Source organism: Hemitrygon akajei, chromosome 4 (genome assembly GCF_048418815.1).
Source record: "Hemitrygon akajei chromosome 4, sHemAka1.3, whole genome shotgun sequence".
NCBI classification, from domain to species: Eukaryota; Metazoa; Chordata; class Chondrichthyes; order Myliobatiformes; family Dasyatidae; genus Hemitrygon; species Hemitrygon akajei.
The window spans coordinates 64360740-64381487 of record NC_133127.1 but is presented as its reverse complement, the minus strand read 5'-3'; the positions used below and the strand labels follow the sequence as shown (position 1 = coordinate 64381487).

Below are 20748 nucleotides of genomic sequence, written 5' to 3'. Positions count from 1 at the left end.
TAGTGAATGTAGGGAGGATGTTTCCATTAGTAGGAGAGTCTAGGATCTAAGAGCACAGTTTCAAAATAAAGGGATGTCCTTTTAAGACTGAGATGAGGAACAATTTCTTTGGCCTAAAGGTGGTGAATCTCTGCAATTTGTTGCCACCTAGGATATTGGAGGCCAAGTCATTGGGTATATATAAGACAGAAATTGACAGGTTCTTCTTTGGTAAAGGTGCTAAGCTCTACAGCAAGAAAGCATGAGAATGGAGTTTTTTTAAAAAGCATCACCCATGATTGGAGAAGACTCAAGTGGACTGAATGGCTAATTCTGCTCTTGTATCTTGGTGATTTACTGGGAACAGATCTTTTAGCCGACTAAGATGCGTATCTATGCTTACTCAATTTTTCTACATTTGACCCTATCCTTCCAACCTTTTTCCATCTACAAACCTATCTGAATATCTTTTAACCATTGTAATTGTACTTGCCTCCACCATTTCATCTGGCAGCTCAAATCATCCTCTATGGAAAAACTTGCCCCCAATTTTCCCTCTGACTCTTTCCCTCTCACCAAAAACCTCTGCCCTCTAGTTTTAGACTTGTTTTTACAGGAAAATATCTCAGTTGCTTGTTTGTTCGTCAGCCCTTAATGATTTTTTTTCATGAATGGACTTTACCTTGGACTTTTTACTGAGTGCAGGTTGGGAAAGCTAAGTGTTAGCACTGAACAGCCTGATTCTAGGACTGGTTTTTCATTTGTTTCTATGGAGGAGAAGAGTACTGAAGGATTATATTTGGTTGTTAATTTTATATGTTGAAGAAAATTTGTTTAACTGTTGTGTTTAACATTTTAGTTTTCTTTATTTTTTCTTAATAGAGCTAATAGTATGTCAGATATTCAAAATCTGTATTTTGGCTTAGACTGGACAAAGTGAGCAAACAAATACTTCATAAAGCTGCTTTGTGATCAGGGCTTGTTCTGTGTCCTGACCCTCCCCTCCCCTTTCCAGCATGACATTTCATGATGCAGAAGGCATTACCTTGTGATTATAAAGAATCTTGAAGGCTTGTAAGTGCAGATTGACCCTACTTGAACTCTGAAGTAGTGTGGACTGCATCCCTTACAGTAGCAAGCACATGCAGCTTGATGCTGACCATATTTGTTAGCCCACTGTAGATAATTTCATGTGTCCAATTTTCTCTTGAGAGGCAGGTGCACTTCCTATGATTGATATGAAATAGTGTTCACAGACAATACTGAAAATCACCCAAATTGGTCTCTTCATCGAACATTCTTTGGTAGTACTCAAAGTTCAAAGTAAATTTATTATCAAGGTAGGTATATATACTATCTTAAGATTCATCTCTTTCAGACATTTACAGGAAAAGAAAGAAATACAATAGAATTTGAGGAAAATACAATACATAAAGACTGACAGACAACCAATGTACAAAAGATGATAAACTTCACATAAAGAATAATACTGAGATCATGAGTTGTAAAGAGTACTTGAAAACAAGACTGTAGGTTGTAGAATCTGTTGAGCGTATCTGTAGAAGTTTGTCAAAGTATTTGATGGAATGCTGAATCTGCACAAACTTCTAAGAAAGTAGTGGTTCTCATGTTAAATGTACCAATTTAATTTAGTACCTGTGGTTTGTTCAGCCTGGTCAAAGGATTTTGAAAACATAAGTAATTTTTGCCTTTTTGTCAATTATTTCCGCTGTTTAAAGTGTTAGTGAAAAGATTAAAAATGTGTAACTGTCTTTGCAACAATAATTTTATCTGTTCAGTTACTTTGGGACGTCTAGTTTTACTAGTAGTTACATTTGAGGATCTCTAGTCTTTAAGCAGTATTGCTCTGAGCTGAATGTGTATGTGGTGATTGAGTTAAAAGCATCTGTGCCAATGTTTATGCTCGACACGTGTCCCCTTTCGTCCTGTTTAGTAGCGCCCTATCAGCACATGCTGTCCTTTTTCTTCCTCTTTAAAAAGATTTACGCTAATTGACTCAAATGCTACATGTATTAGCAAGTTTCATGTTCCGGCCACTCACTAGGTCATGAAGTTTCTATTGAATCCTTACTGGATTTATTAGTGACAGTCTGTATTTATGACCCCAGTATTCAACATACCCAGCTCCTGAGTGTTTCCCTTGTTTTCGGTATTGTTACCCGCTCATATTTACAAAAGGCCTCTTTGAGGCACTCCTTAGCCTTCCTTTTGCAAGGAAAGAGAGTCCCAGACTGTTCAGTTCTGGTGGTGAAAACCTCTACATTCTGATCTGAGCCTTGTAAATCTTTTACAACTTCTCGTGTCTTCGCTTCCTCTTGAAATACGGGGTCAAGTAATCTGCACAGTACTTGGGGTAGATGTGGTCTAACCAAGGTTCTATATCAGTTTAATGCAACTTCTGCTTTTTTAACTTCTAGGAGTGAACGTGTACTTTGTGCTTTTTATGACCAGTATAACTGGCATTGCAGCTTGAAATTGTGAATTTCTGTCTTTTAAATCTTATATTCCTCCTCACCAAAAATGAACCACCTCATACTTGTTCACATGGAAATTGCTTTAGTGTTTACGTGCTCCTTCTCTAAGTTCGATGCCACATGTAAACATTGATATTTTATTCCACTCTCGAGTCTGACTTTTACAATTGGAAGCAGCAATTTTTATCTAAGTATATGTATGTCACTATATACTACCTCAAGTTCCATTTTCTTGTGGACATTTACGGTAGAACAAAGAAATACATTAGAATCAATAGAAGAACTACACACAAGCCTTTGCCTTTAGGAAACATACCACTTCCTATATTTTACTCTGTAAGTTTTCAGCTTTGTGGGTGACTGGGGAGCATTCTTTCTGAGGGTAGTGGCATTGACAACGACATCCAGAGCTGCATTAAACAGGCATCAGCTGCCTTTGGGAGACTTCAGCGTAGAGTCTTTCAGAACAGGAGCCTTCGTCCCTCCACAAAGGTCGCTGTATACCAAGCGGTCTGTGTCACCACCCTCCTTTATAGCTGTGAAGCTTGGGTAACCTACAGCCGTCACATCAAGTCCTTGGAGTGCTTCCACATAAGCTGCCTTCAGCGCATCCTGGGAATTACTTGGCATGAGCGGGTGCCTCACACTGAAATACTAGTAAAGACCAACTGCAGAAGTATTGAGGCCATGATCACCCAGCGTCAGCTGCAGTGCCTGGGGCACATGATAAGGATGCCTTCATGTCAGCTACCCCGCAGAGTGTTATACGGCCAACTACATCATGGTCGACGCTCAGCTGGTGGGCCGAAGAAGCGCGATAAGGATCAGATGAAGAATGCTTTAAGGAAGTGCAAGATCAGACCTGAGGACCTGGAGGATGTTGCTGCTGACTGTAACACTTGGCGACAGCTGTGTAGGAATGGGGTTCGTATTCTGGAGATGGAAAGAACAACCAGAAGACAGAAGAGAGCCAGGAGAAATGCAGCCATGGTTGTCATCACTACCACCACTACCACATATACATGTCCCACCTGCAATAGAACTTGTGGGTTCAGGATAGGACTGTATAGTCATCAAAGATCTCACCGTTAAAGGAGTGGACGTCGTCATCGGAATCCGATGGACAACGGAAGAAGAGGGTGACTACACTTTTGTTTCTATTCATTTCAGGATGAGGTGGGTGTTGGCAGACTTAGAATTTGAGACTAATTTGTGAATTGCCCTTGGCAGGTTGGAGAATTGAACTGCTGCATTCTGTGCTGAAGGTGTTGGCTATAAGTTCTTGCCCAGTGACAGTCCATAGGAATGGACTTCCATATCATGATGATATCTGATGGAAGACCAAAGGAATAAGATCAGGCCACTCAGAACCTCTTTCCTATCCACCATTTACTAAGAACACGCCTAAACTCAATGCACCTCTCAGATCTCCTTTTCCTTGATACACAGTGCCTATAAAAGTATTCTCTCCCACTTGGAAGTTTTCATGTTTGATTAGTTTTGCAACATTGTATCAGTGGATTTAATTTGGCATTTTTGACACTGATCAACAGAGAAAAAGATTTTTTCATGTCAGTGAAAACAGGTCTTTACAAATAGGCTTAAATTTATTACAGTTATTAAACACAAAATAATTGATTTCATAATTACTCACCCCCTTCAAATCAGTATTTAGTAGATGCACCTTTGGCAGCAATTACAACCTTGAGTCTTTGTGGATGGGTCTCTATCAGCTTTGCACATCTGAAGCACTGCAATTTTTCCCCATTCTTCTTTACAAACTGCTCAGGCTCTGTCAGATTGCATGGGGATGGTGAGGGAACGGCCCTTTCCAAGTCCAGCCACAAATTCTCAATTGGATTGAGGTCTGGACTCTGACGGCCACTCCAGGACGTTAACATTGTTTTTAAGCCGTTTGTGTGTAGCTTTGGCTTGGGGTCATTGTCTAGCTGGAAAATAAATCTCCCAAGTTGCAGACCTTTTGCAAACTGCATCAGATTTTCCTCCAGGATTTCCCTGAATGCTGCATTCATTTTACCCTTTACCTCAGGGGTGTCAAACTCATTTTAGGTCACGGGCCGGATTGAGCAAAATGCAGCTTCATGCGGGCCGGATCAGTCGGACGCGCGCGAACACAGCTTTCGTTGCCTCCGTTTTTTCAGCCTGCTCTCATGTGTCTCAAGTCTCTGCTATAACTACAAAGTGTTTCACTTTACAAATTCCGTTTCTTATGAAGAAGACTGCCGAATAAACACTAAAAACCCTGAAAACCTGGTACCTGAATAAACTCAGCATTAACCATATCATACGCCATAGGCGCTTCGATTACTGGGGCCAGCTTTAATAGTAATTAGATATTATCTCGTGGGCCAAAGATAATTCCACCGCGGGCCTTGAGTTTGACATATATGCTTTTTACCTTCACAAGCCTTCCAGGGCCTGGTACAGTGAAGTATCCCCACAGCTTGATTCAGCCTTCACCAAGCTTCACAAAAGGATTGGTGTGTTTTTGATGATATGAGCTGTTAGGTTTTTGCCAAACTTAGTGTTTAGTCTGATGGCCAAAAAGCTAAATTTTGGTTTCATTCGACCATAGAACCTTCCTCCAGTTGACTTCTGAGACTCCCACGTACCTTCTGGCAAACTCTAGCGGAGATTTCATGTGAGTTTTTTCTTTCAACAGTGGCATTCTCTTTGCCACATTCCCATAAAGTTGTGACTGGTGAAGCACCATGGCAATAGTTGTATGTGCAGTTTCTCCCATCTCAGCCACTGAAGCTTGTACCTCCTCCAGAATTGTCATGGGTCTCTTGGTGGCCTCCCTCTCTTGTCAGTTTTTGAGGACGGCCTGCTCTAGGCAGGTAGACAGCTGTGACATGTTCTTTTTATTTCTTGATGATTGACATTAACTGTACTCCGAGATAGTCAGTGACTTGGAAATTTTCTTGTATCTATCTACTGACTTGTGTTTTTCCAATAACTTTTTCGTGGAGTTGCTTGGACTGTTCTTTTGTCTTCGTGGTGTAGTTTTTGCCAGGATACTGACTCGCCAGCAGTTGGACCTTCCAGATACAGGTGTATTTTTACTACAATAAAATTGAAACACCTTAGTGATCTCCATTTAACTAATTATGTGACTTCTAAAATCAATTGGCTGCAGCAGTGATGATTTGGTGTGTCATATTAAAGCGGGTGAGTACTTATGCAATTAATTATTTTGCATTTTGTATTTGCAATTAATTTAGATCACTTTGTAGAGATTTGTTTTCACTTTGACATGAAAGAGTCATTTTCTGTTGATCAGTGTCAAAAGAATCAAATTAAATCCACTGTGATTCAATGTTGTAAAACAATAAAACATGAAAACTTCCGGGTGGGGTGGAATACTTTTCAACTTTTTATAGACACTGTACAGTATATGATGCACAGCTAAGGCCCTCCACACAAATGGCCAGGTAGAAGGACAATGGCAACAAAAGCAGAGGCACGTCACTATCTAGAAGTTGCCCTCGGAGCCATGCACCATGTTGACTTTGAAATATATCGCCCTTTGTTCACTCTCACTGGGTCAAAATCCTTCAGCTCCTTCCCTTACAGCATTGTGGGCTCTTACCTCAAGGAAAGCGGATCACTATCACTTGACACCTCTCAGAGTCAGGGTGTAAGACCCTACAGAGGATAGTTACAAACCACTGAAAGGACACCAGGGCCTTCCCCCTCGCCCCTCCAATTTCTGACATTAATGGGGAGCGAAGCGGCAGATCGCTACCACAATCTCTGACCCATTACGGTCAGAAAGGAGGTACAGAAGCTTCAGGACTAGGACTGTGTGACTGGGTAACAACTTCTTTCCTCAGGTTGTGAGACTAACAAATACCTTGCCACCACCAAGATCTCATCACTACATGAATCTTGAATTTTATTAACTTATTTGTGATAATATTTTGTTCATGTGCTGTGTGTAATATGTTTTGTGGATGCACTATGGTCTGGAGGATGTTGCTTTGTTTGGTATATATGTATAATCAGATGACAGTAAACTCGAACTTGATTATCAATGTTGTGTATATATTACAATATACTACCTTGAGATTCATTTTCTTGCAGGTATTTACAGGAAGGTGACAAAATGCAATAGAATTATGGAAGAACTATGCATAAAGACAGTGCAACAGTGCACCATATAAGTGTACTCAATGGTTTTGCCTGTGATGGACTGGACTGTATCCATGACTTTTTGTTGACAGTTTTGTTGCTAGGCATTGGTATTTCCATACCAGGCCATGATGAAAGCAATTGGGATACTCTCCACTGTTCATCTGTAGATGTTGGTCAAGGTTTTAGATAAAATGCAGAATTTATGCAAACTTCTAAGAAAGTTAATGTGTTGTCATACCTCTTTGTGTTGGCACATATGTATTAGTTCCAAGCATATCTTCTGATTATGATACACCAAGGATTTTAAAGTTACTGACCCTGTCCACCTCTGATCCTCTAATGAGGACTGGCTTCTTCTTCCTGTGGTCATTAATCAGCTCTTTGGTTTTGCTGGCGTTAAGTGTGAGGCTATTGTTGTGGTGTCATTCAACCCAGGTTTACAATCTCCCTTCCATCCGCCAGTTCATCAACACCTGTGATTTGGCCAACAACAGTGGTGAAATTAGCAGGGGCATTGGAGCTGAGAGTCACACAATCATTAGCAGGGAGCTAAGCACATATACTTGTGGTGCATCTGTGCTGATGGAGATTCTAGAGGAGAAGTTGTTGCCAATCCTTTCTCCCCTTTTTTGATCTCTTTGAATCCATCTGTGGAGACAGAATATCTGCTGATAATCTTTCTATTATGACTTTCACAGCTATGATGACTATACCTCTTCCCATGCTGTCAAACTATTCCCTTTTCTCAGTTCCTCCGTCTCCTCCGCATCAGTTTCCAGGATGAGGCTTTCCATTACAGAACATCTGAGATGTCCTCCTTCAGAGAATGGGATTTCCTCTTCAAAATGATCAGTACTGCCCTCACCCACTTCTCCACTTTCCACATATCCACCTTTACCCCATCCTCCTGCCGGCATAACAGGGATAGGGTTCCTTTGTTCTTGCCTACCACCTCATGAGCCTCCGTTTGCAGCACATTATTCTGCCATCTTCAACAAGCACATCTCCCCTCCTTCCCCCCCCCCCCCCCCACTACCACTCTCTGCCACAGTGATTGTGCTCTTTGTGACTCTCCTGTCCACTCGTCCCTCCCCATTGATCTCTCTCCTGGCATTTCTCCCTGCAAGTGAGACAGATTCTACACCTGCCCTGACACCTGCTCCCTCGCCACCATTCAGGACACCAAATAGTCGTTCCAGATGAGGCGACACTTCACCCGCGACTCTACATTGGGGAGACGCGACGTAAATTGTGGGGTGCTTTATCAAGTACCTTTGCTCTGTCCACCACAAAAGGCAGGATTTCCCAGTAGCCACCCATTTCAATTTGATTTCCCATTCCCATTCTGACAGGTCAGTCCATGACCTTCTCAAGTGTCAGGATGAGGCGAATCTCAGGTTGGAAGATTCCATCTGAGTGTACCCTCCATCCTAAAGGCATGGACATCAATTTCTCCAACTTTCAGTAATTTCTCTCCCCCTCCAGTCCCCATTCTGGCTCCCCTCTTACCCCTTTTCCTCATCTGCTCATCCCCTCCCTCTGGTGCCCCTCCTCTTTTCCTTTCTCCCATGCTCTACTGTTTTCTGCTATCAGATTCCTCCTCCTTCTGCTCACTCTTTACCTATTCCACCCATCACCTATGTAGGTGGTACACATTATGGTTGTGGATTCAGGGGTAGGCAACCTACGGCCTGCGGACCAAACAAATATTGGAATACTATGCTAATCCGGCCCACGAGCAAATTTTTTTTCTTTAGTCTGCTTCACGTGACCACACTGATGGACATCCATGGCATCTTGTTACACTGGCCCCAGGTTCCATTTTGTTCCACACCAAACACCTGGTATATACGGATGACGGGAAGGCAGACTACCTTAGTATGCGCACGTTTTCAGATGGGATCGTTCGAATTTGTAAACAGAAACAGCATCACTGTGTTTTAACAAGAAATACACACTAAATATCGAGATATTTACATGTACTACGATAATTGTTGAATAACTCATGTTTCGAAATAAAATCGAAGAAAAATTCCAATGGCAATGAATGCAAAATGCAGGAAGGTAGACACTGAGTGCTGAAATTTCCAAGACACTTGGACACTAGATTATTTCTTCATCGAGCAAGCTGGGAAACCAGTTTGTCTCATTTGCCTAGAAAATCTTGCTGTGAAGAAGGTGGCAAATATCAGGCAACATTACGAGACCCGCCATAGTGGAAATTTTAACAAGTTTACTGGGCAAGCAAGGAAAGATGAAGTTGAGCGAATGAAGGCTAGTTTTGGAAAACAAACGTCATTTTTATGCCAAGAAAAGCAGTGAAAATGAAAGAAATACCCGTGCCAGCTGCGAAGTCTCAAAACATACTGCAGAAAAGATGAAGCCTTTTACAGATCTCAAAACGTATTGCAGAAAAGTTGAAGCCTTTTACAAATGGAGAGTTTGTCAAACAATGTTTACTGGCAGTGGTGGATATTGTTTGTCCTGAAAAGAAATCTTTATTTGCATCTATCAGCCTGTCAGCAACAACGATCACACGGCAAGTTGAAGAAATGTCAACAGATGTTAAAAGTTGTTTAAAGGATGCCTGCAACGAATTGCAATATTTTTCAGTTGCACTTAATGAGAGCACAGACTTGAGAGACACTGCTCAACTTGCAGTGTTTGTGCGAGGAGTGACCTCAACTTTTCAAATTTTTGAGAAGTGTATTCAGTTAATTCCTATGAAGGACACGGTTACTGGAGCAGACGTTTTTGAAGCTTTGTTGAAAATAAAGTCAGAAATGAAACTTAATGTGTGGAAGATTATTGGGAAGTATCCTAACTTAGTGGACCATGCCAAAAAGATGGCATCATTGTTTGGCTGAACTTATCTGTGTGAACAATTATTTTCAAAAATGAAGCACACCAAGAACCATTTGTGAACAAGATTGACTGATGCCCATCTGGATAATGTCTTGCTCTTGGCATCAGCAAGTCTGACACCCAATATTGAGAAGCTTTCAGGCAACAAACTTCATTTCACATTGAAACTGTTTGCATTAAAATTTTCTTTTTTGTTATACTTAATTTACCACCATTCAGTGCAACATGTTCATATGTTTTATGTTTAAAGATTCTTTGTGTCCTTTTAATAGATTCAGAAGATGCCTTGATTGAAATAAATTGCAACTAAACTGAGTTCTTTGAATACTAATCGGCATCCTTGGTTAAGCACAAATGATTTTCTAGCATGTGTTATTCATTAATTTGAGGCAAAACATAACTAGATATATTTAAATGGATAATTCCCATATTTCAAGTTTTTTTATGGCATTTATCCGGCCTGCCGTCTGCTCATTAATACGTGATCCGGCCCACAGAGGCAACAAGGTTGCCGACCCCTGATGTAGGTGATACACAATATGATTGTGGATTATGTAGGTGGTACACATGATTGTGGATTATGTAGGTGGTACACAATATGGTTGTGGATTAGGTAGGTGGTACACATGATTGTGGATTATGTAGGTGGTACACAATATGGTTGTGGATTAGGTAGGTGGTACACAATATGGTTGTGGATTAGGTAGGTGGTACACAATATGATTGTGGATTATGTAGGCGGTACACAATATGGTTGTGGATTATGTAGATGGTGCACATTATAGTTGTGTTTCAGAAGAGTGTTCTGGGTTCAGGATGGTGAATCTTTCAGCTTTGTGATGGAGGATCTCTGCCTGAAACATAAACTGTTTTATTTCCATCCATAGATGCTCCCAGACCTGCTGAATGCCTCCAGCATTTTCTAGGTGTCAGTCTCCATTGTCCAGCAGACTCCATTGTTCTGGCGTGTTCTCAGGAGCTGAAGCTGCCTGTCGAGCCTGCTCAGCTATTCAGTAAGATCATGGGCTGATCTGGCCATGGACTCATCTCCATCTACCTGCCTTTTCCCCATAACCCTTAACTCTTCTGTTATGCAAAAGTCTGTCCAACCTTGTTTTAAGCATATTTACTGAGGTAGCCTCCACTGCTTCATTGGGCAGAGAATTCCACAGATTCACCACTCTCTGGGAAAAGCAGTTCCTCCTCATTACTATCCTAAATCTACTTTCCCGAATTTAGAGGCTATGTCCCCTAGGTCCCTATATTCTAAGGCAAACCTCAGTGCCTGACCTTTCACTGTGAAAAGCCCCAACCTGGTTTGTCCTCCCAGAGTGCAACATCTCACACTTTTATCTGTCATTATTTTAGCCTATGTTCCCAGATGGTCAAGATCACTTTACAAGTTTTAATAGCCTTCATTGCTTCCATATGCCCCCCCCCATTAATCTTGCACAAATTTATTGATTCAGTTGACCACATTATCATCTGAATTATTAATGTGGATGATAAACAGCAATGGCCTCAGCACCGTTCTCTGTGGCACACCAGTAGTCACAAGCATCCAGTCAGAGAGACAGCCATTTACTACTGCTCTCTGGCTTCTCCCAGTAAGGCACTATTGAAATCAATTAGCCACTTCATTATGAATACCAAGTGAGTTAACCTTTGGACCAGGCTCCCACAGAGGACTTTGTCAGAGCCTTCGCTAAAGCCCATGTAAACAGCGTCCACTGCCTTTCCTTCGTCAACCTCCTTGCTAACCCCTCAAAAAAAAACGTAACCTACCACACGTAAAGCCATATTGACTATCCATAATCAGGCCCTGTGTCATTGAATCTGAATATACAAAGGTTAGGATGTAGTGGATGTGGAGAGGATGTTTCCAATGGTGGGAGAGTCTAGGACCAAAGTGACCAACCTCAGGATAGAAGGATGTCCTTTTCAAACAAAGATGAGGAATTTCTTTAGCCAGAGGGTGATGAATTGTAGAATTCATTGCCACAGATTTCTGTGGAAACCATATTGCTGAATATGTTTAAAGAAGAGGTTGATAGGTTCTTGATTTGTAAGGGTGTCAAAGGTTCCAGAGAGATGCCATGTGAATAGGGATGAGAGGGAAAATAAATCAGCCGTGATGGAATGACAGAGCAGACTTGATGGGCTGAATGGTGTATTTCTGCTCCTATGTCCTATTATGGAAACAGAAGGATAGGTGCCAAATGCAGGAGAACAGGATTACTGTAGATAGACATTTTAGTATTTTGGGCTGAAAGGCCTATTTCCATGTTGTACTTCTCTAAGCCTTTCACAGTAAGCAAGGATATTAATAGATATTTATGTGACTGAAACCCACGTTTGCTTCAGTAAGGCACTACGGTAATAGAAGGTAACATATGTGGAGCATAATTTTTTTTCAAGCGTACGTTAGTATTTTTTGTCTGGTTTCCAGCAGTTTAGGTATTGCTTAATTTTGAGAAATGTCGACAAAACTGGTAGGATTGATTGCAGTCAGGGTTTGAAGCCAGAATGTGAAGAAGAGGCAATGGAGTTTGGGACGTGGAGGTCAGATGCATTTGTTTTTAAAAAAAAGAGAAAACGTTATGTATATAAACGTTTATCCACCCTCGATTTGTCGAGGGTGTTTGGAATGCAGACTGCTTCCTGAGATTTAGAAGGCCATAAGCTGTTTAAATGCTGTGGGTTGCTGGCAGGGTTGGAAGCATGCCAGGTTCTAGCTGCTCTTTTTACGATGGGAAATCCTCATGTGGGGCCATCTGGTGGATAATCAAATGTTAACAGCACAAAACTGAGCGTGTTTGACACCTAAAAATTTCCATTCCAATATATAACAGCTAAAAGACTTGTCTCTGGTAAATATAGCAAATCTACAGTTTGTTTGGAGCTGTGGCTTCCCAGATGAGTTTTTCTAACCCAGTCATGTCTGAAGCCATTCTTGCACTGAATACTAAATTATTTTCTCAAGCAAATCCTTCTCATTTACATTTGAGTGTTAAAACAGTTTTGCATTCTAAGAGCGACTAACCGTGACATTGGATAGCAATAGAGCACCGTACAGCACAGCAGTGGGCCCTTTGGCACATGATGTGTGTACTGACTATGATGCCAATTTAAACTCCACATCTTCCTTTATATGGGTTTTGTCTTTCCATCCGCTGCCTGTTCATGTGTCTATCTAAGTGCCTTTTAACCATAGTGATTGTATCTGCTTCTACTATTTCTCCTGGTTGCATTTTCCAGGCACCCACCACACTCTATATGAAACTCCTTAAAGCCTTAACTTCTCACCCGAAACCTGTGCCCTCTAGTATTTGACATTTCCAATCTGGGGAAAAAACCCAACTCTGACTCTATCTAAATATGCCCCCCATAATTTTAAATACTTCCCTCAGGTCACCCCTCAGCCTCCGACACTCCAGAGAAAACACTGAGATAAAAATTTTGGGAGGGTGAAATAGATGGTTAAAATGCTCAATATGTTCCAATATGACATTCCACGGTTCTATTTCCCCTGCTTAGGCTCCTTTAGAGTCTTAGAACATTAGACAGTTTTCGACGAGAACAAGCCATTCGGCCCAAAGAAGCTTGCCAAATTCCTATTCACATAGTGTGTTGAAATATTTATCAAGTTTAGATTTGAATGTCTGTAAGGTACTACTCTCAACTACCCAACTAGGTAGTTTGTTCTATGTGTCCACAGCTTGCTGTGTAAAGAAAGGCTTCCTGATGTGAGTCTGAAACCTCTCCTTAACCAGTCTCGCACCTATGGCCCCGTGTCCTCATTGATGGGTTAAATTTGAAGTAGCAGCTGCCATCCACTTTAGTCATATCCTCAATGACTTTGAACACTTCTATCATGTCTCCTCTCATTCTAAGTCTGCTTAGGCAAAAAAGGTATAATTCTTTCAGTCTTTTTTCATAGCTCATACCCTGCAGATCTGGAATGAGTCTAGTCACCTTTCTCAGGACTCTCTCCAGTGCCTCACATCCCACACAAAATATGGAGACTACGGTTGTACACAATACTCAAGATGTGGCCTCACGAGCACGTTATACAGTTTAAGGAGAGCACCTCTGGACTTGAACTCTACTGACCGCATTATAGCCCAACAAGCCAGCAGCCACAAACATTTGTCTGCATAGATAAGGATCATTTTTTTTTCAACTTCATGAATCAGAAATCTAGATCCTCACTTTATAGAGTTTTCTCACAGTTAAAATAAGCAATTGGGAAATTGTGTCAAAACTTCTATGTTTACTATGTTTATTATATTTACTTTTACTTAGAGAAACAGCACAGTATGTTCTTGAGAATTAATCATTTTCTTACAGGGTGTTTGATAATCATGGCATTACTACAGATTATTTTTTATTATAAAGTGGTTAAATTTCAGGCTGTATCAAATCTGACATCAGCTTCATGGTTAGGGAGTCAGTTCCTCATGAGGAACCTTTCCTTCCCACAGCTCTCATTACCTTTTACATACTGTGTTTTATCAGTAATGAAACTTGGAATGAAACTTAGCGGGAATATTTTGAGCTTCCCCTGAGACGAGGAAAGAGAAGCCATTGTACAGGAGTGACTTTGACCACTCTTGTGTTAGAGATGAGACCAGGCTAGGACAGGAAGACATAACAGATTGAGAGAGGTATTGAAGGGTAACTTCTAAAATTTTGCTTTTAATTGTCAATTTGTTATGTTCATGTGTGTTTTATTTGAGAGCGGAGAGCTACTTTTGAGTACTATGACATCACCATCTGAAATTCTGCCAACTATAAATTTGCCGATGATGCAGCTATTATTGGCAGAATTTCAGATGATGACGAGAGGGCATACAGGAGCAAGATAGATCAGGTGGTTGAGTGCTGTTGCAATAAGAAACTTGCTCTCAGCACCAAGACCAAGGAATTGATTGTGAACTTCAAGAAGGGGAAATTAAGGGAACACGCATCAGTCTTCATCACTGGATCAGCTGTGGAAAGGGTGAGCAGTTTCAGGTTACTGGGTGCTTACATCTCTGAAGATTTATTCTCGGCCCCACACATTGATGCAATTACAAAGAAGGCATGATAGTGGCTATATTTCATTAGGAGTTTGAGACATTTTATATCACCAAAAACTCATGCTAGAGGTGTACCATGGAGAGCATTCTAACTGGTTGCATCACTGTCTGGTATGGAGGGGCCACTGCACAGGATCAAAAAAAACTGCAGAAAGTTGTAACCTCTGCTATCTCCATCATGGGCACTAGCCTCCCCAGCATTGAGGGCACCTTCACAAGGCAATGCCTCAAAAAGGACCCCCATCATCCTTGACATACCCTCTTCTCATTGATCTCTTCAAGGAGAAGGTACAGGGGCTTGAAAACACATTCAACATTTCAGAGAGAGCTTCTCCAGCAGATGTATGCATGGACAATGAACCCATGAATACTACCTCTCTGATTTTTGCTCTTTTTGTACAGTATACGTCCTAAATTATAATTTTTATTATACATTGCAATGTACTGCCATAGCAGAGCAACCAGTGATATTAAACCTGATTCTGATTCTGTTTGCAACCTTTTTTCTTGAGGGAAAACCTCTAGGGAAAGTAAGAAATTACATTTCTATAGCTTTTTATTCCTCACAATGTGCCAAGTCACTTTGTACTTTATTCACTGTTGTATGTTTGAAAATGATCTTAACTTTTTGCCCCAGGAAAATGCTGCTATCATCAGTGACCATTTAATTGTTTATGCAAGTGTTGGTTGAGCAAGTGTGAAATACTGGCTAAGGTCTCTGTTCCTCTTGAATCTGTCTCCTAAATCATGTGAGCTTTGTTTAATGTTTCAAACAAATGTGCACATCCCTGTTGTTTTGTTGTGACTGGCTACATACTACCAACAACCTTCTGATCTCACTTGAAATTTTAATTGTCATAAAAAAAGATAATTGGTGTCAAATAAATAACTTATTTTGATGGTTTGAGTTAATCGCTTTTTAAGATAGATAGATAGATAGATAGATACTTTATTCATCCCCATGGGGAAATTCAACTTTTTTTCCAATGTCCCATACACTTGTTGTAGCAAAAACTCATTACATACAATACTTAACTCAGTAATAATATGATATGCATCTAAATCACTAACTCAAAAAGCATTAATAATAGCTTTAAAAAAAGTTCTTAAGTCCTGGCAGTTGAATTGTAAAGCCTAATGGCATTGGGGAGTATTGACCTCTTCATCCTGTCTGAGGAGCATTGCATCGACAGTAACCTGTCGCTGAAACTGCTTCTCTGTCTCTGGATGGTGCTATGTAGAGGATGTTCAGGGTTTTCCATAATTGACCGTAGCCTACTCAGCGCCCTTCGCTCAGCTACCGATGTTAAACTCTCCAGTACTTTGCCCACGACAGAGCCCGCCTTCCTTATCAGCTTATTAAGACGTGAGGCGTCCTTCTTCTTAATGCTTCCTCCCCAACACACAAAGAAGAGGGCGCTCTCAACAACTGACCTATAGAACATCTTCAGCATCTCACTGCAGACATTGAATGACGCCAACCTTCTAAGGAAGTACAGTCGACTCTGTGCCTTCCTGCACAAGGCATCTGTGTTGGCAGTCCAGTCTAGCTTCTCGTCCAACTGTACTCCCAGATACTTGTAGGTCTTAACCTGCTCCACACATTCTCCATTAATGATCACTGGCTCCATATGAGGCCTAGATCTCCTAAAGTCCACCACCATCTCCTTGGTCTTGGTGACATTGAGACGCAGGTAGTTTGAGTTGCACCATGTCACAAAGTCCTGTATCAGTTTCCTATACTCCTCCTCCTGTCCATTCCTGACACAACCCACTATGGCCGTGTCATCAGCGAACTTCTGCACATGGCAGGACTCCGAGTTATATTGGAAGTCAGATGTGTACAGGGTGAACAGGACCGGAGAGAGTACGGTTCCCTGTGGCGCTCCTGTGCTGCTGACCACTGTGGTCATTTATGATTGAAATTTTAGTACTGGGATGTACTCAAAGTCATCGAGTACAATAATTTAACTCTGAGAGTGGTACCTAACCTGCATCACACAATGAATCCAAATGGGTTGTGTCATCTCTTAGTTATATTGTAGGAACTGAAGCAGGTTGGTCTGTGTAAGAAGCTCTTTTGGGTTTATTGCTAGGCAAGAGAGAGATGAAGAGGGATGTGGGAAGGGGTACAAAGGAAGAGTAGATGGATTGGAAGTTTTTTCATTGACTACTTTCTAATTAAATACAACTAACCAATTAATCAGGACACATTGGGACCTGTACTTTTGGCCCAATTAAGTAGCTGCCCAATTAGCGGAAGTTTCATGAAAATAGTTTTAAAAAATTATATATATTTAAAAACTGCCATTTAATTGAGTAACAAATTATGTAGTTAAATAAAATACAGAACAAATTGTATATTAGTTCCTATTAGTTATCAAATAAGTTTACTTAATGTATGAAATGAACAAAATCAGTGATGGACTGATTTCAGTCAATGCAATCGACGAATGAATTTCCAAATCTTCATTTTCTTTACAAGATTCAAGATGATTGTTGATACCTTCAAATTCTTTGCAGTTCCTAACTTGAAGGATGAAATCATTTCATTTTTACTCCCGATCATTTCTGGCATCTCTAATACTGAATGCTTGAAACCACAGTGAGCTAAACATTTTAAAATCGCCTTACTGCTTTTTTTTGCCAACTATCAATGACAATAATCACTGCTTTTTGAACAGAACACACCCAATTGACTCTATTTAAAAACTGTTCGCTCAAAGCGCAGTATGGCATCTAATGGCACAAAATTGTGTGCGGCTGACACTAGTTAGAACCTGTTTGGCAACAGTCACCTGTCCCAATTAAGTGTCATTGTCCCAAATAAATGAAGGTAATCCGGTCAATTTTCTCAATTAGTTTTTGTTTCAAGTAAGTGGGTGCCCCAATTAACTGATGGCCCAATTAATTGGAGTCCACTGTATTGTCTGTTTAACAGGTGAAGATTATTACTTTTAAGTTCATAAACTACAGTAGTAAAGTTCCAACTTTTGCACCCATGGGCTGTTCTGATGTTACACAGCAATGAGAGTGTAAGGTCATGCAGACTTTAAATTTAGTGTTGCATTAATGTGTAAGTGTTATCATTAGTGGGCAGCAGTGAGGACCACAACCCTTTCCAAACTTTCAGGTCCATTAAGTTTAAACTGGGAAAAGCTGTGCAAGTAAGAAAAGTTTGACCATTTTAAGGCTTACTCAGTGGAACACTTTCTGCAGACATGTTAGGATTCATTCTGCTTTTAAAATTGATTTTGTATCTGTTTCTGCGGGTTGCATTTTGGAGGTGAATTTTTTTTAAAGCTCTGTTTACAGAGTAATATAACACACAAATAACATCTGGACAGGCCTTCCATGTCTGGAGCATGCTACTGACGGCATCCTTTTGTTTTGGGAACAGGGTCCATGTTTGGTTGATGTGGCCCTTTGAGATGAAACCACAATTCCTTGATCAGGCAGTTGATAAAATTTCTCAATGCTTTTTATTTAAGGGCAGAGTTCATGTTGGTGTTTCTATCAATATTCATCCCATAACCAGCGGTGACATGTAATATGAGCTGGTCATTCTTTGTATCAATCTCTGAAGCACTATGTGTGTTCATCTATATGCAGAAGCCACAGGATTTCAAACTTCTGTGGTTTGTCCTTTCTTGAGTAAACAATGAACTCCCTAGAAATACAAAATTCTCTTTTCTCAACTTTCACGGATAGTTTCTCTGATTATTCTCAGTTTTTCATGTATTCTTTCTCCTTTTGCAAATGTTTAGTTAGTCTTTGTGAGGCTGAACACCATCAAATGGGATCAAAGATGAAGGAAAAAGCAGGTGCTGAAAATCTAGTAAAACTAGAAAATTGCTAGAAGTACTCAACAGATTTCTGGGCTATTTCAAGTTGATGATCTTTTCAGTCAATTTCCCTCTGCGTATATGCTGCCTGACCTGCTGAATGTTTCCAGCACTTCTGTTTTCTTTCATAGCAGCAAAAGCAAACCTTTTATAGTTGTATGCAGGTCCAAACCACACTACCTAAACTAGCAGTAATCCTCACTGACTGTCAAGGGTTGTCATTCATTACACATGCAGTGTAACTAGCCTCTTGGATTCTTGAGAGTCTGTCCAGTAATCTACACAAAGTCTACAAAATCACACAGCTCCACTTGACCAAACAAAATTGCCAATTTCCTTCTGATTTGTTCAATTGATTTGATTTTGAATAATGTTCTTTGTTGCTATTCCTACTCTTTCAAGATGGGGTTGCACTATTTTTGTCATGTTTTTGCTTGATTCTACTTCTCATGTAAAGATTTGAGGGGGATAAAATTGTGTGATTCTATTTACTCTCATCATCCACCTGAAACAGCTCGTATTTGTTGTGAAGGTGTGTGGCAGAGACCGCTTTTCCTAAAGTGAGCCCATTTTGGAACAGATAATTGGATAACTAGTTGAAATGACAGTTGTTGAAGCTGTAATTTTATTAAATTGGATGCAAAATGGAAGCCACTTTGTACTATTGTGTAATGAGCTTTTAAAGTGAATGTTGGAGTTATATATTTGAACAGTTACAAGTAGGAAGTAAATGGTGAAGTGTGCATTTTACAAAGATTAATTGTGTGTGTCTGTTTTTTTTGCCTTTTATATAGTCCAGGTATTTGTGCCACCCTGTGTGTCGACCCCAGAATTTGTCCACGCTGCAATGAGACCTGATGTGATTACTGAAACGGTGGTGGAAGTGTCGACAGAGGAGCCAGAGCCCATGGACACTTCCCCTGCCGTGCCGATACTTGAAACCCCTGAACCAACCAAAAAAAAGAAAGGTATAAAATCTATCTCCTTTCTGCATATAAGGGAAATGGCATTTTTGTAATGAGGGAAGAATATTGTGCTTGTTCACTCTGGATAAAATAAAATTCAACAAATGCATTATAAGTGTGTGGTGGCCTCTGTCGTTCTCGAGAGACCATGGACCTGGGCAGGGTTGTATGGGAGACCGACAGTTGCCCAAGCTGCAGGCCTCTCCCTCTCCACGCCAGCGATGTTGTCCAAGGGAAGGGCACTAGGACCCATGCAGCTTGGCACCGGTGTTGTCGCAGAGCAATGTGTTGTTAAGTACAACACGCTGCCTCAGCTGAGGCTCGAACCAGTGACCTTCAGGTTACTAGTCTGATGCCTTGCCCACTAGGCTCCTAAAAACAGTGTATTTTAAACTTTTAAATCTTTATGACATGAACGGCTGTTAATCATTGAATCAACATCCATCACAGTGCTGTTTAATATAACTCTGTTGGTGGTTTGAGTTTCAGTGTGATGTGATTGGCTTAAATTAAAACATACTGCTAATCCATCCATTGTTCTCCCACGTACTGGGTGAGATGGTCAGAGGACTTCTAGTTTACTTTCTTATTTGTGCTGGCTTCATCCAGCCTAAGAGTTAGGATCTACCTGTTAGATTGGGGAGGGTAAGGCTGAGGGAGGGGTTTCCTAATTCAGTTGATTAGTGCCTCTGATAATGGTGTGGACTCGTAAACACCAGTTGGTCGCAATTACTCTGCTGTAAAGTGGAGTTGAGTGTTCAGTAGTTTGCCATTATTGTTATGCATGAGGTTCAGTCTGTTGGCTGAGGTGAATCAAGACTATTCACATTCATTTGTGTGAATAATATTTTTGTTTTTGACTGAACAAAAAGCACTGGAAGGAATAGAAATATGTTTTTTTAAAATTTAGTGATACAGCATGTTAACAGGCCCTACCAGCCAACGAGCCCATGCTACTGAATTACACCCATGTGACCAATTAACCTATTAACATGTATGTCTTTAGAATGTGGGAGGAAACCAGAGCACCTGGATGAAACCTACACGATCATGTGGAGAGCATTCAAACTCCTTACAGACCGTGGCGGAATTGAGCCCAGTTTGTTGGTGCTTAATAGTGTTATGCTAACCATTATGGTACCATGTCTCCTCCCCCCCCCCCCCCACACAAAATAAGATGCTCAAAATTAAGAGGCTCAGAAATGAGTGTTTCTTTTTGCCATGTTAGATAAATGGTTGTTTGAACCTAAATTTGATTTTTAACTACTGTGACTGTACAAAATTCTGAAGCCAACATTAATTTTGGATAAGGAGGAATTGCCAGGGGGAATTCAATGCAACAAAAGCTTGCCTATTTAGC

The 20748-nt window shown here is 40.7% G+C and overlaps 1 protein-coding gene across 9 annotated transcripts in view; it reads left to right on the top strand.

Moving 5' to 3' along the window:
• LOC140726389 (ETS-related transcription factor Elf-2-like) overlaps positions 1-20748 on the top strand; it is a 165691-nt gene that overhangs the window by 124737 nt on the left and 20206 nt on the right. For all 9 annotated transcript variants that reach the window (XM_073042701.1, XM_073042700.1, XM_073042707.1 and 6 more), the window contains one exon: positions 19218-19391. In XM_073042701.1, coding sequence (XP_072898802.1) covers positions 19218-19391 — 174 coding nt within the window. The remainder of the gene's footprint in view (positions 1-19217; positions 19392-20748) is intronic.